The sequence below is a fragment of the Oncorhynchus mykiss genome, chromosome 11, assembly GCF_013265735.2.
Source record: "Oncorhynchus mykiss isolate Arlee chromosome 11, USDA_OmykA_1.1, whole genome shotgun sequence".
In the NCBI taxonomy this organism is placed as follows: domain Eukaryota; kingdom Metazoa; phylum Chordata; class Actinopteri; order Salmoniformes; family Salmonidae; genus Oncorhynchus; species Oncorhynchus mykiss.
Genome location: NC_048575.1, coordinates 17864845 through 17880139, shown reverse-complemented (window position 1 = coordinate 17880139; position 15295 = coordinate 17864845). Strand labels below are relative to the sequence as shown.

Here is a 15295-nt window from a genome sequence, read left to right as displayed (position 1 = left end):
GAAGAAAGCCTTCCTTCTAAAATAAAGTGACGGTTATGCAAATATTAAATTACACCTGACCGCTTAGAGGGAGAGAGGGAAGAAAGGTAGGCAGGGGGGGTTAGAGAGGATAGATGAGGCTGTTACAGAGGATCCCCAAATATCACTCACCCATTTTGTGACATATCAGAGGAAGTCCGGGGTGCAGGAGGGAGACAAGGTGAGCAGGTAGCTAGCTGCCTAGTGGTGGCTATTCAGCAGCCTGATGGTCTGGGGGTAGAAGCTATTGGCCAGTCTCACAGTCATGGCAATGAATACATTACATTACAACCTTCCTCACAAAATGCCATGTTAATTTAATACAGGGGAGAGGAAGAGACAGACCAGATTTATACAATTATGTTTATTTAAATTGATTATATGGGTTCATTTACATTGTGAAACAACATTAGGGTCTACTTTAGGTGTGAGACTCAAACCATTGAACATTTACAGTATGTCTGAGGCAATCAACATACACGGATTATTTTATTCAATGGCGAGGGAGCAGTTTAGACTATGGGAGAATCTCAATTGCATGCTCCTCGCGTCCTCTTTCCTCGTCTCCTCAAAACCCATTGGAGGAGAATGTCAGAGGGGCGGGATCTTCCCCAACTCTCTCTCCGGTAGTGCTAGTAAATGTACTGTGTTTTCACCGGAGGCTGCTCACTCTAGAGCGCGTGGGTGTCACTAGAGGAGAGCAGAGCGTGCATTACCGGGCATGCGAAGCGAGAATGCCAGACTGGTCTGGAGGCTGCACACTGTATCCCCCAAAATCCCTATAATTACCGACAAAACCGTACCGGTTCCTTTGCTATCGACCATCCTAAATCTGCACAAGACAATTGGATTTCTTGTCTTCTCTGATTTGTGTCTCTAAGGAGGAGAGATGAGAGTTCACTTCCCTACCAGTTGGATATTTCAAGGCTGGGTCACCCATCTGGTTCTCAATCTGTGCGCACAGGTAAGTCATAGGCTACTCAAAAAACTCATTGCATACATAAAAAAGTGCTTTATATAGATAATAGTTTTATTTAATGGGTGTATAGAGTTTTCTCTATATCTAGAGTAGGTCTTCATCTAGCCATTGTTATTGCTCTGGAAGAGTTGGTAGAAAACAGACATGCTTGAGCATCAAGTGGAAACATTTATGTTTGGGTCGTGACCAAGCACCCCGGCCCTCTACCGTTCCCTGTAAACTGTAAAGGACAGCTGGATGCATTCTTGCTGGCCTTAAGGTTGTTTTTACCGGACGTTCACGTTTCGGGTCCAATGTGTTGTGGGGGCGTGTGTCTTGTTACTGTAAATCAGGATCATGTGGGTTTGTCTAGGGGATTTAGGACGTGTTCTCTTCCGTCTTTCTCCCCATCCTACGGGTTGGTGTTGCAACTGTCTGAGCAATATGTTGCATGTCAGATATTCCATTGAGAAATGCAGGACCTACGGTTGCTTTCATGTACATTGGTACCTTTGCACTTACCCCATTCATATACACAAACTACATTTAGCACCTAATTGATTAAGGTATCTTCTGGCCAGTTAAGTTTTTTAAAAGCCCCGACACTTGATCTAAACGTTAACACGCATTGCTTGCGGTACGGTTTTGGAAACGTAAGGAACATATCTTTCATATCAGCCAGAAATAATAATAATTCAAAAAAGCTTAAATTACTACACACCTGTATATGGTTAAGGTTCCCACATGACCATATTCCCATGTTACAGCGCTTGTTTACTGAAAAAAAGAGGGAAGACAGAGTGGACTACCTGTACTAATTAGCTAGGACTATCTGCGTTTTCAAATACCTGTGAGGAAGTCGGACATGCCACAAAAAGTGTTGTCACTGAAAAATACTGTTGGCTAAAACTGTGTTAAAACAGTGGGCAGTAAGTGTGTATTTTGCATTTGTGAAATTATTTTGATCTGATATGAAAGTAAAGGGCTTTATGTTTCTAGAACCTTACTACAATTGAGAATCGATTCAAGTTTAGATGGAGAATTTGGCTGTTTTAACTGCCAGAGGCAATTCGCCTCTAAACAAAACAGGTAAGTTTCTTGGAAAATAAAGAGTAGGCTCATTTAGTAGGCTCAACTTTAGGCTCATTTAGTCCAGTATTGGGCTACCTTGCACTTTACAATGGAGTGCGTGAATCATTTACTCCATTACATGTTTTGACTTTGATGTGACTTTCCTGTGACTTTCTTGTGCACCAAACGTTTAAAAAAAATGTAATTTCAGTCTATTTGTCCTCAACTATATACGATTTTCACTGAGTTGCACATGCCCATATTTTTACTGGCAATGCTCGTTGTTATCAAAACATACATTTCTAGTCATATTTTCTATTGTAATGACTCTCTTCTTATGCGAGACAATTGTCAGTCTTTTATGCAATACCAAACACTAGTATTCATTAAGTCATTTATGTTTTGTCTAATGTGCAGGCAAACGCTAAGTGTCTACAGTATCTTAACGCTAAGTGTCTACAGTATCTAAACGCTAAGTGTCTGCAGTATCTAAACGCTAAGTGTCTACAGTATCTAAACGCTAAGTGTCTACAACTATACTAACTGTACTAACTGGACGAGCCCAGGTGTTGCCTCATTCTCACTCCTGTAGGACAAGTCTTAACCTGAGAGAGTGACAGACGAAGAAACCAACCAAGTTGTGGACCGTGATAAATATAGCTTCTATTTGGGGAGAAAATACATTCTTTAAAGTTAAAATATATTGTAGAATCTAGATATAGTACAGACTGTTTTTTAGCCATCAGCCTCATGACACGTTTAACTGAGTTCCCCTGCAAGCCGTTCCGCACACTAAAATCACAATGTTTCCATTCCTTTAATCATTTAAAAACAATAAGTATAGCCGTACATGATTTAATGAAAAGCATTAAACATACACATTGTTTAACATTCTTTAATAACAGACTCATAAACACAATCACGCAATAGGGTACAGCATGCTTCACAGTTTCCCTGGTGCTTCACAGCTTCCCCCGCAAAACGTGATTTATTGGAACCTCGCGCGTGCTAAAGAGCAGAGGACGAAGGAGTTCGCTTCTGCTGCGGAGTTCGTGGTAAAATATAAAGCGTTGTGGTGGTGCTTCGATGACAGAGAGACAGACATACAGTCTACTACAGCCCACATCCGGCGGCAGACAGTACTTTAGATGGAGATCTGTTTATAAAGGGCTATAAACCATTGTTACATATGTTAACCATAAGTAAACTGTTTATAAGTCATTACATATCATTTATATCCCTTGGTAGTAACATGAATGGACATGAGATTATCATGCAATAATTCACAGAGTACCTAGATTTTAATCTGTAGTCTACAAATACCCAGGTGTTAAATCATTAATGTGGGAGAGGTTGTTCTTGGCCTGGTGTCAGAGTTTGGGGTGGCGGTTATGCAAATCTGAGAAAGACTGGAATGTATCTCATGTCAGAGAAGATGATGGGATCAGGGATTGCAGCCCCCCCCCCCCCCCCCCCCCCATACACAAACAAAGAAAGATAGTATTTTACAGGTGCTACTGGTTGTGAGAACTGTCACACACTCTTTCTCTAGTCTTCTATCTCACTCACTCATTCACACTCAGTCAGCCACTCATCTCTCTCTTTCTATCCCTCGCTCCCCCTCTCTCTCTCTCTCTCTCTCTCTTCCTCTCACTCTGAATTCATTTAAATTCAAATAGCTTTAATGGCATGGGAAACATATGTTTACATTGCCAAATCAAGTGAAATAGATGATAAACAAAAGTTAAATAAACAATAAAAATGAACAGTAAACATTAAACTCACAAAAGTTTCAAAGGAGTAGAGACATTTCAAAAGTCATATTATGGCTATGTACAATGTTGTAACGAAGTGCAAATAGTTCAACTACAAAGGGGGAAAAAATAAACAGAAATATTTGGTTGCCCATTTCTTCTGGCAACAGGTCACACATCTTGCTGCTGTAATGGCACACTGTGTGGTATTTCATCTAATGGATATGCAAATGTATCAAAATTGGATTTGTGTTCAAATTCTTTGTGGGTCTATGTAACCTGAGGGAAATATGTGCCTCTAATATGGTCATACATTTGGCAGGAGGTTAGGAAGTGCAGCTCAGTTTTTATCTCGTTTTGTGGGCAGTGTGCACCTAGCCTGTCTTCTCTTGAGAGCCAGGTCTCTCTATCGCGCACTCTCTTCCTTTCTCTCTCTCTATTTCAATTCAAGGGGCTTTTGGCATGGGAAACATATGTTAACATTGCCAAAGAAAGTGAAGTAGATAATATACAAATGTGAAATTAACAATAAAAATGAACAGGAAACATTACACTCACAGAAGTTCCAAAAGAATAAAGACATTACAAATGTCATATTATGTATATATACAGTGTTGTAACGATGAGCAAATGGTTAAAGTACAAAAGGGAAAATAAATAAACAAATATGGGTTGTATTTACAATGGCGTTTGTTCTTCACTGGTTGACCTTTTCTTGTGGCAACATGTCACAAATCTTGCTGTGGTGATGGCACACTGGTATTTCACCCAGTAGATATGGGAGTTTATCAAAATCGGGTTTGTTTTCGAATTCTTTGGATCTGTGTGTTCTGATGAAATAATGTGTCCCTAATATGGTCGTACATTAGGGAGGAGGTTAGGAAGTGCAGTTCAGTTTCCACCTCATTTTGTGGGCAGTGTGCACATAAGCCTGTCTTCTCTTGAGAGCCATGTCTGCCTATGGCGGCCTTTCTCAATAGCAAGGCTCACTGAGTCTGTACATAGTCAAAGCTTTCCTTAATAACCTCTTGTGCCTAGGGGGCAGTATTTTCATTTTTGCAAAAATAACGTTCCCAAAGTAGACGGGATATTTTGTCAGGACAAGATGCTAGAATATGCATATAATTGACAGCTTAGGATAGAAAACACTCTATAAAGTTTCCAAAACTGTAAAAATATTGTCTGTGAGTATAACAGAACTGATATTGCAGGTGAAAGCCTGAGAAAAATCCAATCCAGAAGTGCCTCATATTTTGAAAGCTCTGCGTTCCAATGCGTCCCTATTGAGCAGTGAATGGGCTATCAACCAGATTACTTTTTCTACGTATTCCCCAAGGTGTCTACAGCATTGTGACGTAGTTTTACGCCTTTATGTTGAAGAATACCCGTAAGCGGCTACATTGTGTAAGTGGTAACCTGATGGCTCTCAGAGTGATTCTCGCGTAAAATACATAGGTAGCCATTTTTCCAATCGGTCCTACTGAAAAACCAATTGTCCCGGTGGATCTATTATCGAATAGATATTTGAAAAACACCTTGAGGATTGATTATAAACAACGTTTGCTATGTTTCTGTCGATATTATGGAGCTAATTTGGAATATTTTTCGGCGTTGTCGTGACCGAAATTTCCGGTCGATTTCTCAGCCAAATGTGAAGAACAAATGGAGCTATTTCGCCTACAAAAATAATATTTTTGGAAAAAAGGAACATTGGCTATCTAACTGGGAGTCTCGTGAGTGAAAACATCCGAAGCTCATCAAAGGTAAACTATTTAATTTGATTGCTTTTCTGATTTTCGTGACCAAGTTACCTGCTGCTAGTTGGACATAATGCTATGCTAGGCTATCGATAAACTTACACAAATGCTTGTCTTGCTTTGGCTGTAAAGCATATTTTGAAGATCTGAGATGACAGGGTGATTAACAAAAGGCTAAGCTGTCTCAATATATTTCACTTGTGATTTTCATGAATAGGAATATTTTCTAGTAATATTTATGTCCATTGCGTTATGCTAATTAGTGTCAGTCGATGATTACGCTCCCGGATCCGGGATGGGGTGTCACTAGAGCTTGGGTCAGTCACAGTGGTCAGGTTTTCTGCCACTGTGTACTCTGTTTAGGGCCAAATATCATTCTAGTTTGCTCTGTTTTTTTGTTAATTCTTTCCAATCTGTCAAGTAATTATCTTTTTGTTTTCTCATGATTTGGTTGGGTCTAATTGTGTTGCGGTCCTGGGGCTCTGTGGGGTGTGTTTGTGAACCGAGCCCGCAGGACCAGCTTGCTTAGGGGACTCTTCTGCAGGTTCATCTCTCTGTAGGTGATGGCTTTATGGAATATTTGGGAATCGCTACCTTTTAGGTGGTTGTAGAATTTAACGGCTGTTTTGTGGATTTCGATCATTAGCGGGTATTGGCCTAATTCTGCTCTGCATGCATTATTTGTTGTTCTACGTTGTATATCTCTATCTCTTCTTTTAAAGCTTGTGATGGTTCACAGCACACACACACAAACAGGTTGGGAACCAATGTTTGCATGTAACAGAACTGACTGTGGTTGCACTTCAGATAAAATAAGAATGGATGGAGGTTAGAGGTGCCTATGTAACATCCTGGCCTTTCTCTAGTTTAGCCTGTAATCATTAGGGTGGATCCAGCCATGCTCTTATATATTTAATGAATTAAAACATATTGCAGCAACGTCTCAATTATGGCCTGATGTTCGGAGGCAGAGGAAACTGAAATACGATTCCCAGCATTCTTTTGTTTTCCTGCCCCCTTTCGCCCAAATCTGTCACTGAGCAATACTGTCTGTCACGGTTGGGTGTCAATAGTCTCAACATGCCTTCTTCCCTCACCTCCTTCCTGCATATCCTTCCCTCATCTCTGAAACATTGATCCATGACAGTTATACGGTAAGGCAGCGTTTACAAAACTGGGTTCTCGGGACCCCAAGGTATGCACGTTTTGGTTTTTGCTAACACTACACAGCTGTTTCAAATGATCGAAGTTTGATGATTAGCTGATCTGAATCAGCTGTGTAGTGCTAGGACAAAAACCAAAACATGCAGCCCTTGGGGTCCAGAGGACCGATCTATATATGGCCCATCCAGGAATCAAACCCACAACTATAGTGTTTCCAGCACCATGCTGAGCCATCGGAACTACTGCTCCATTACTCACCCACCTTCTTCTTCGATGTATGGGAAATGTGTCCTTCTCCAACAGCTGTAAGTTGATGCATGGCAGCATTGCTCTGATCTCAGTCAGCTTGTCTCCTCTAACACATGTTGCTCCTTATGACTGTGGTCACAACTATGAGTGGCATTCATCATTAAAAGCAAAACAATGACTGATGTGAGACACTGTGGAAGTAATTGAACTGGTTGGGATCTCTGGGACCACAGACACACAGACTAAAACCGTATCAGTGGAGGTTTTCAAAGGGTTGGTCGCAGAAAGCTTGTTTGTTCTGGGTTGCAGCTTAAGACGTGGCTACAGACTTTGTTTTTGTTTACTTGGTGGGTAACAAGAAAAACCTGAATGAGAATCTTTAGATGAGTTTCTGTAGTCTGTGATTGGGGGACAGAGCTGGCATGGGGGCACAGACAGCAGAGGGAGAGATGGAGAGAGGCAAGAGTTGTGCCATGTGACAGTGAAGTAGAGCTACTGTAAGATTCTTTAGGATGGGGTTAGTAATACTAGGGAGAAGCACTCTGTGCTTGTGGTGTTTGAAGGTTTATATAAATGGAGAATTAGGTGTTTTTGTTAGTTCTATTCCTTCACAAAGAAACTTTTGGTTCAGCATATTTTCTCTCATAACAGTATTATTCTGTAATTCAGAACACTGGCTGGGGAGGTACATGCATATGTGTGTTTGTGGTGAGGGGTATTGTATTAGCTTACCATTGAACCCCTGCCAACAGCAGTGGGTGGGTAGACCACAGCACGATCAGTGTTCACAGTAGAGAGAAACTCATGTTTTAAGTGTCTATTACACAGATGTAGGATCTTAATCTTGCGATTACATTCTTGAGTCTTCTTGGGTATGACGCTACAAGCTTGACACACCTGTATTTGGGGGGTTTCTCCCATTCTTCTCTGCAGATCCTCTCAAGCTCTGTCAGGTTGGATGGGGAGCGTCGCTGCACAGCTATTTTCAGGTCTCTTCACTCTTCAAAGATGTTTGATTGAGTTCAAGTCTGAGCTCTGGCTGGGCCACTCAAGGACATTCAGAAGCCACTCTTGCGTTGTCTTGGCTGTGTGCTTAGGGGCTTTGTCTTGTTGGAAGGTGAACCTTCACCACAGTCTGAGGTCCTGTGCGCTCTGGAGCAGGTTTTCATCAAGGGTCTCTTTGTACTTTGCTATATTCATCTTTCCCTCGATCCTGACTACTTTCCCAGTCCTTGCCACTGAAAAACATCCCCACAGCATGATGCTGCCACCACCATGCTTCACCATAGGGATGTTGCCAGGTTTCCTCCGGACTTGAAGCAAAGAGTTCAATCTTGGTTTCATCAGAACAGAGAATCTTGTTTCTCATGGTCAGAGTCCTTTAGGTGCCTTTTGGCAAACTACAAGCCGGCTGTCATGTGCCTTTTACTAAGGAGTGGCTTCCGTCTAGCCACTCTACCATAAAGCCCTGATTGGTGTAGTGCTGCAGAGATGTTTGGCCTTTTGGAAGATTCTCCCATCTCCACAGAGGAACTCTGTCAGAGTGACCATCGAGTTATAGGTCACCTCCCCTGACCAAGGCCCTTTTCCCTCGATTGTTCAGTTTGGCCGGGCAGCCAGCTCTAGGAAGAGTCTTGGTGGTTCCAAACTTCTTCCATTTAAGAATGTTGGAGGCCACTGTGTTTTTGGGGACCTTCAATGCTGCAGAAATGTTTTGGTACCCTTCCCCAGATCTGTGCCTCAGCACAATCCTGTTTTGAAGCTCTACAGAAAATTCCTTCGACCTCATGGCTTGGTTTTTGCTCTGACATGCACTGTCAACTGTGGGACCTTGTATAGACAGGTGTGTGCCTTTCCAAATCATGTCCAATCAATTTAATTTACCACAGGTGGACTCCAATCAAGTTGTGGAAACACATCAGTGAAAACAGGATGCACCTGAGCTCAATTTTGAGTCTCGTAGCAAAGGGTCTGAATACTTGTAAATGTAAATAAACTTTTTCTGTTTATTTTTTTAAATTGGCCAAAAAAAAACATATTTGTCATTATTGGGTATTGTGTGTAGATTGAGGACATTTGTTTATTTAATCCATTTTAGAATAAGGTTGTAATGTAACAAAATAGAAGGGGTCTGAATACATTCCCGAATGCACTGTACACTACAAGTTTCAAATTGAACTGGAAAGTTATCCTGCAACAGGGTGATCAAATTAAGATCCTACATCTGTACACCAAGCTTCAACGAGCCACTGAGGCGACCACCCTCCCTCCACAGCCAAGTATCCCCTTGGTGACTACTACAATGCCAGTATGCTCTGCTGAAGTGGGCACTATTTGTATTTTATGGTCTTGTTTAAAAGGGCTTGGTCGTTAGAACAGTTTGGAATCAAATCATTAGAACAAAGTTTTATTCCAGTAATGTTGTATTCCAAAATGCATTCTGTTGACAGTGAGAATGTTTGCAGTGGAATGCCTTGAGGGGTTGGGGGTTTTCTGTTTCTTTCTGTCTTGGGCAATCCTCTTCTCTTTTCCTCCAACAACCACTGTTTAGTCTTATTGATAGACTTATATCTCATGTCTACAAATTCATGAATGACCCTTACAAACAACACACATGATAAATGAGCATGTTCACAGGTGAAGTAGCTGTTTTCACACGTTCAGCAGAAATGTTCACATAAGAAAAGAGACACGTGAAGTCAGTTGTTCACATAAGAAAAGAGACACGTGAAGTCAGTTGTTCACATGTCTTGAAGTCCACTTTTTATATGTGAGGGGAATATCCCATTTTCACCTCACATTTCACGTGACAGACGTTCACACGTGTCATTTTTCACATGTCCAGACATGAACCACCCTTTTTAACCAGATTTTTCCCCATGCGTTTTCTTTTTGTACGGTGAATAAACAAATTAATGACATTTTGTTTAAATTTACTGTCACCTGCCAATAATTGTTTTAGGCCTTGACACAACCAGATTGGCCATAGTGGCTTGTGTTTTGTCTTCCAGAGAGCCCTCTCCAGACCCACCTGTACCCAGCAGCAGTACCTCAAAGACAAGAGATGCTGCAGGAGGTGTGAACCAGGTAAACTTAACCAGAGAAATACATGAATGGCCATTAACACCCAATATGACCACTCTACAGAACCAGTTGTCTGGGCTTTAGCAGAGAGCCGTCATATGCATGGAAGAAAGAAACTGCCATGTTTCATTTTTCCTGAAAATAAATGAGGAAGGATGTGAAAGAGGAAGTGACTTGCTGCAATACATACACATGTGCACACACCCTACACATGCCCTAATCCCCAAATAACTGTCCATCTCTAAGCGTAACGGAAATGTATCTATTTTAGCCTCTTCCTCTTCCGCTTTCTCTTACCTCAGCAGATCACTGCAGCGTTGCTGTATTAACCTGTGGCCAGTCTAACCCCCTCTCCCCACTCCCCAGGGTCCTATGTGTTTGCAGAGTGTTCTGGGTACTCTGACACCAAGTGTCGTCAGTGTGGTCGTGATGAGTACCAGCCTGACTGGACCAACGAGACCAAGTGTCTGCCACAGAAGTTCTGTGACACAGGTCAGTAGGTGACTGGAGTCTAGTCTAGTTGGAAGGATGACTTTAAGTCTACTGTTGAAGCTTTGTTTTCTATACATTTTAGCAAAGGCTTTTAGAGATGCTGATGTCTGTGGTGTTTGCTTTGGTTAACCCCTAACCCCTGACCTGTTTGGGAAACCTCAGGTAAAGGTTTTAATCGTGAGAGGCCCAGTAACCCCCAGGCTGCGGTACCCTGTCAATGTCAACCTGGTCTAGAGTGTTCTCCTATCAACTGTGAGTTCTGTGAGAAGATTCCTACCTGTGGACCAGGATATGGACTGGAGACTGACACTGGTGAGAGAGACATACACACGCAGACATGAACATGCATACACACACACACACACACACACACACACATACTTCTGTGTTGCCACTGTTGTTAGCAGTCCAGTTTTTCACTCTTCTCTGTCATGTGTGTTTTAAACTCAGAGGCGGGCAGGAGAACTTGTGTTGCGTGCAAGAGAGGATATTTCTCTCCCAACACCTCTATAGAACCATGCAGACAGTGGACCAAGTGAGTTAACACACACCTATACCGTGTCCCTTCATACAATGTCTTTTCCCCTGGGCGCTCCTCTTCAGTCCAGTGTGTCCCATTCAGTGAGGCAGGAACAGGGTTCTACAGGCGCTCGAAGCTCCACCACAGCGCTGTTCTGACTAATGCTGAACCACTTCCACTGGAACACAGAGCAGCTTCTAGCACTGCCTGACTCTGTGGTCAACCAAGAGAACAGAGGGAAGGAGAGAAAAAGAGCAGAGCGAGAGAGGGAAAGAAAGAAGAGAGAGAATGCCTGAATTGCTATAAAACAGAAATAATGACCATGTGTCCTTGGGTGTTTTCTCCTTCCAGTTGTAAAGGCCTGGGGAAGAGTGACAAAAAGACCGGGAGCGACCAGACTGATGCTGTCTGTGGACCCCATCTCTCTGGTTCCTCTACCTCCTCCTGGGTCCTAGTGTGTATTCTGTCAGTCATCACTGTCCTCTGTCTCCTCATCCTCCTGCTCTTCTGCTACAAGGACAAACTCAAACTACTCTCAGGTACCCGAGTGAGAGATTACATTTATCCGCCGTGTCTCATAGACTAGAGGTAACATAGTAAACGTAAATCCTGAACACCCACGGTCGGGGTGGATAGGTGGGCGTATACTGTGAACATCTAGCAACCCGAAGGTTTTGTGTTTGAATCTCATCACGGACAACTTTAGCATTTGAGCTAATTAGCAACTACTTAGCATGTTAGCTAACCTTAACCCTTTAACCTAATTCCTAATCCTAACCTTAACCCTTTAACCTAATTCCTAACCTTAACCCTTTAACCTAATTCCTAATCCTAACCTTAACCCTTTAACCTAATTCCTAATCCTAACCTTAACCCTTTAACCTAATTCCTAATCCTAACCTTAACCCTTTAACCTAATTCCTAATCCTAACCTTAACCCTTTAACCTAATTCCTAACCCTAACCTTAACCCTTTAACCTAATTCCTAACCCTAACCTTAACCCTTTAACCTAATTCCTAATCCTAACCTTAACCCTTTAACCTAATTCCTAATCCTAACCTTAACCCTTTAACCTAATTCCTAACCCTAACCTTAACCCTTTAACCTAATTCCTAATCCTAACCTTAACCCTTTAACCTAATTCCTAATCCTAACCTTAACCCTTTAACCTAATTCCTAACCCTAACCTTAACCCTTTAACCTAATTCCTAATCCTAACCTTAACCCTTTAACCTAATTCCTAACCCTAACCTTAACCCTTTAACCTAATTCCTAATCCTTAACCCTTTAACCTAATTCCTAATCCTAACCTTAACCCTTTAACCTAATTCCTAATCCTAACCTTAACCCTTTAACCTAATTCCTAATCCTAACCTTAACCCTTTAACCTAATTCCTAATCCTAACCTTAACCCTTTAACCTAATTCCTAATCCTAACCTTAACCCTTTAACCTAATTCCTAACCCTAACCTTAACCCTTTAACCTAATTCCTAACCCTAACCTTAACCCTTTAACCTAATTCCTAATCCTAACCTTAACCCTTTAACCTAATTCCTAATCCTAACCTTAACACTTTAACCTAATTCCTAATCCTAACCTTAACCCTTTAACCTAATTCCTAACCCTAATCTTAACCCCTAGCTAAAGTTAGCGACAACAAATTGGAATTCGTAACATATCATACGAAATGGATGATGGACATCCATAAATGAATACATACCATACTAAACGTAACATATGATACTAAATGGAGGGAGACAGATTTACATTTGCTATGTTATGTCTGCCCAGGTTGAATTTGTTGCAGAGGACAATATTCTTGAAGGAATCATTTTTTTATAGAAATATTCCTTGGCATAAAATGTATCTGAAGTGAATGACTGTCATCCTCTTATGTTTTACAGTGAATTTGCGATTATGTGTCCAGAATCTGAAAAGGACCCGGATACAGCAGGTAGGGTAGACTTTTTGATGACATGCATAAACAGTAGACTAAATAAAACATTTAATGGCTCTCAGACTAACCTATCTGTTTGTGTTTCTCTCCAGGAGACTCTGGCCCCTCTCTACCACAGTGGGAGTGAAGGAGGTGGGGTAGGGGGGCAGAACTGCACCCTGTGTGAGAAAACCTGTCTGATTGTCCTTGCTGACACGCCCTCAGAAACTCTACACACCTGTCCTACAGCCATACCTGGTGACCGGGTCAAACTACCACCCATTAAAGAGATGAAGGAGGAGAGGAGGGAGGAGGAGGATGAGGGGATGGGAAGTGAGGGGTCAGGGGAGGCGGAGGAGGTTTCTGAGGAGGCTGTGTGTGAGGAGGGTGTATCAGAGGGTGTGTGTGTGTCTCCACTGTGGGCTGGCTCCTGTGTGTGTGTGTTGTCTGTGAGGGAACCTTTAGAGGTAGGAGAGAATGAAGACTGTAGTCAGGCCGTCAACCCTGGAACCCTCGGGACCTGCTCCTGTGGAGGAGATGGGGAGAGCAGGGATGGAAAGAAGGATGAAAGGAAAGATGGAGGGAGGGAGAGGGCCAAGATAGTTGAGGGCTTGCAAGGGAAGAGCTCTGAGATGAGTTGTAATACCTCCCCCTACTCCCTCTCTCCTACCTCCTCCCCCCTTTCCCCCGTCATGCCATCATGTGACCTCTACCTGCCACTGATCCCAGCCAGGTCAGAGGTCAAAGCTCAGCTGATTGACAGCTCACAGAGGAAAGTGGATGGGCTATACAGACTGAACTCTAGCATAAGCTCCACCCCCACCACAGACACCACACCCACTTCAACCTCCATAACCTCTCCTGACCCCTCTGTAACCGTGGGAGACCAGCAGTCCAAGCTAAGCTCTGAGGCCTCCAGCAGTGAGCCAAACCAGGGACTTTCCTGGAGGGGCAGTGGAGGAAACAAGCTCTTATCTGGGGGCTCGGAGCTGGAGTGTGCCCCTGATTGTATCCAGAGCCAACTTGCGGAACCAGCACTCACCTCAGGTAGATACTGCACTGCAGTGCCACACTTATTTACAAGAAAAATGCTAAATGCAGTATGCATATCCCTTGACTTGGTCCACATTTTATTGTGTTACAGCCTGAATTCAAAATGGATTCAATATTTTTTTAAATTCTCACCCATCTACACACAATACCCCATAATGACAAAGTAAAACATGTTTTTAGAAATGTTTGCAAATGTATTGAAAATCCAATAAAGAAATAACAAATTGACATAATTATTCACACTCCTGAGTCAATACTTTGTAAGTACAGCTGTGAGGCTTTTTGGGTAAGTCTCTAAGAGCTGAGCACACCTGGATTGTACAATATTTGCCCAGTTATTATTTTTTTAATTCTTCAAACTCTGTCAAGTAGATTGTTGATCATTGCTAGACAGACATTTTCAAGTCTTACCATAGATTTAAGTAACATTTGTAACTAGGCCACTCAGGAACATTCAATGCGTCTTGGTAAGGAACTCCAGTATAGATTTGGCCTTGTGTTTTAGGTTATTGTCCTGCTGAAAGGTGAATTTGTCTCCCAGTGTATGTTAGCCAGCAGACTGAACCAGGTTATCCTCTAGGATTTTGCCTGTGCTTATAGTTGTATTCTGTTTATTTTTATCCTAGGAATCTCCCTAGTCCTTGCCATTGACAAGCATACCCATAACATGATGCAGCCACCACCGTGCTTAAAAATATGAAGAGTGGTACTCAGTGATGCGTTGTGTTGGATTTGCCCCAAACATTACACTTTGTATTCAGGACCAAAACTACATTTCTTCATCACATTTTTTGCAATATTTCTTAAGTGCTCTGTTGCAGACAGGATGCATGTTTTGGAATATTTGTATTTTGTACAGGCTTCCTTCTTTTCACTCTGTCATTTAAGTTAGTATTGTGGAGTTACCACAATGTTGTTGATCCAACCTCAGTTTTAAAATCACCATTGGCCTCATGGTGAAAATCCCTGAGCTGAGTTTTGAAGGACGCCTGTATCTTTGTAGTGACTGGGTGTATTGATACACCATCCAAAGCCTAATTAATAACTTTGCCATGCTTCACCAAGGGATATCAGTGTCATCTTTTTAAAATTTTACACATCTACCAATCGGTGCCCTTCTTTGCAAGGCATTGGAAAAACCTCCCTGGTCTTTGTGGTTGAATCTGTGCTTGAAATTCACTACTCGATGAAGGGACTTTACAGATCATTGTATGAATGGGGTACCGAGAGGGGGTAG

At 42.1% G+C, this 15295-nt stretch overlaps 1 protein-coding gene across 2 annotated transcripts in view; it reads left to right on the top strand.

The window, feature by feature from the left end:
* Positions 1-679: 679 nt before the first annotated feature.
* The window catches only part of tnfrsf11a (tumor necrosis factor receptor superfamily, member 11a, NFKB activator), a 21338-nt gene continuing 6722 nt past the window's right edge, over positions 680-15295 (top strand). Inside the window, exons 1-8 of one of the 2 annotated variants that reach the window (XM_021620403.2) lie at positions 680-982; positions 9983-10058; positions 10422-10547; positions 10710-10859; positions 10998-11082; positions 11419-11606; positions 12974-13023; positions 13119-14052. In XM_021620403.2, coding sequence (XP_021476078.2) covers positions 908-982; positions 9983-10058; positions 10422-10547; positions 10710-10859; positions 10998-11082; positions 11419-11606; positions 12974-13023; positions 13119-14052 — 1684 coding nt within the window. In that variant the 5' untranslated portion in view covers positions 680-907. Of the gene's footprint in view, positions 983-6853; positions 7028-9982; positions 10059-10421; positions 10548-10709; positions 10860-10997; positions 11083-11418; positions 11607-12973; positions 13024-13118; positions 14053-15295 lie in introns of those variants that run through there. The other variant, XM_021620404.2, reaches the window with a different exon arrangement.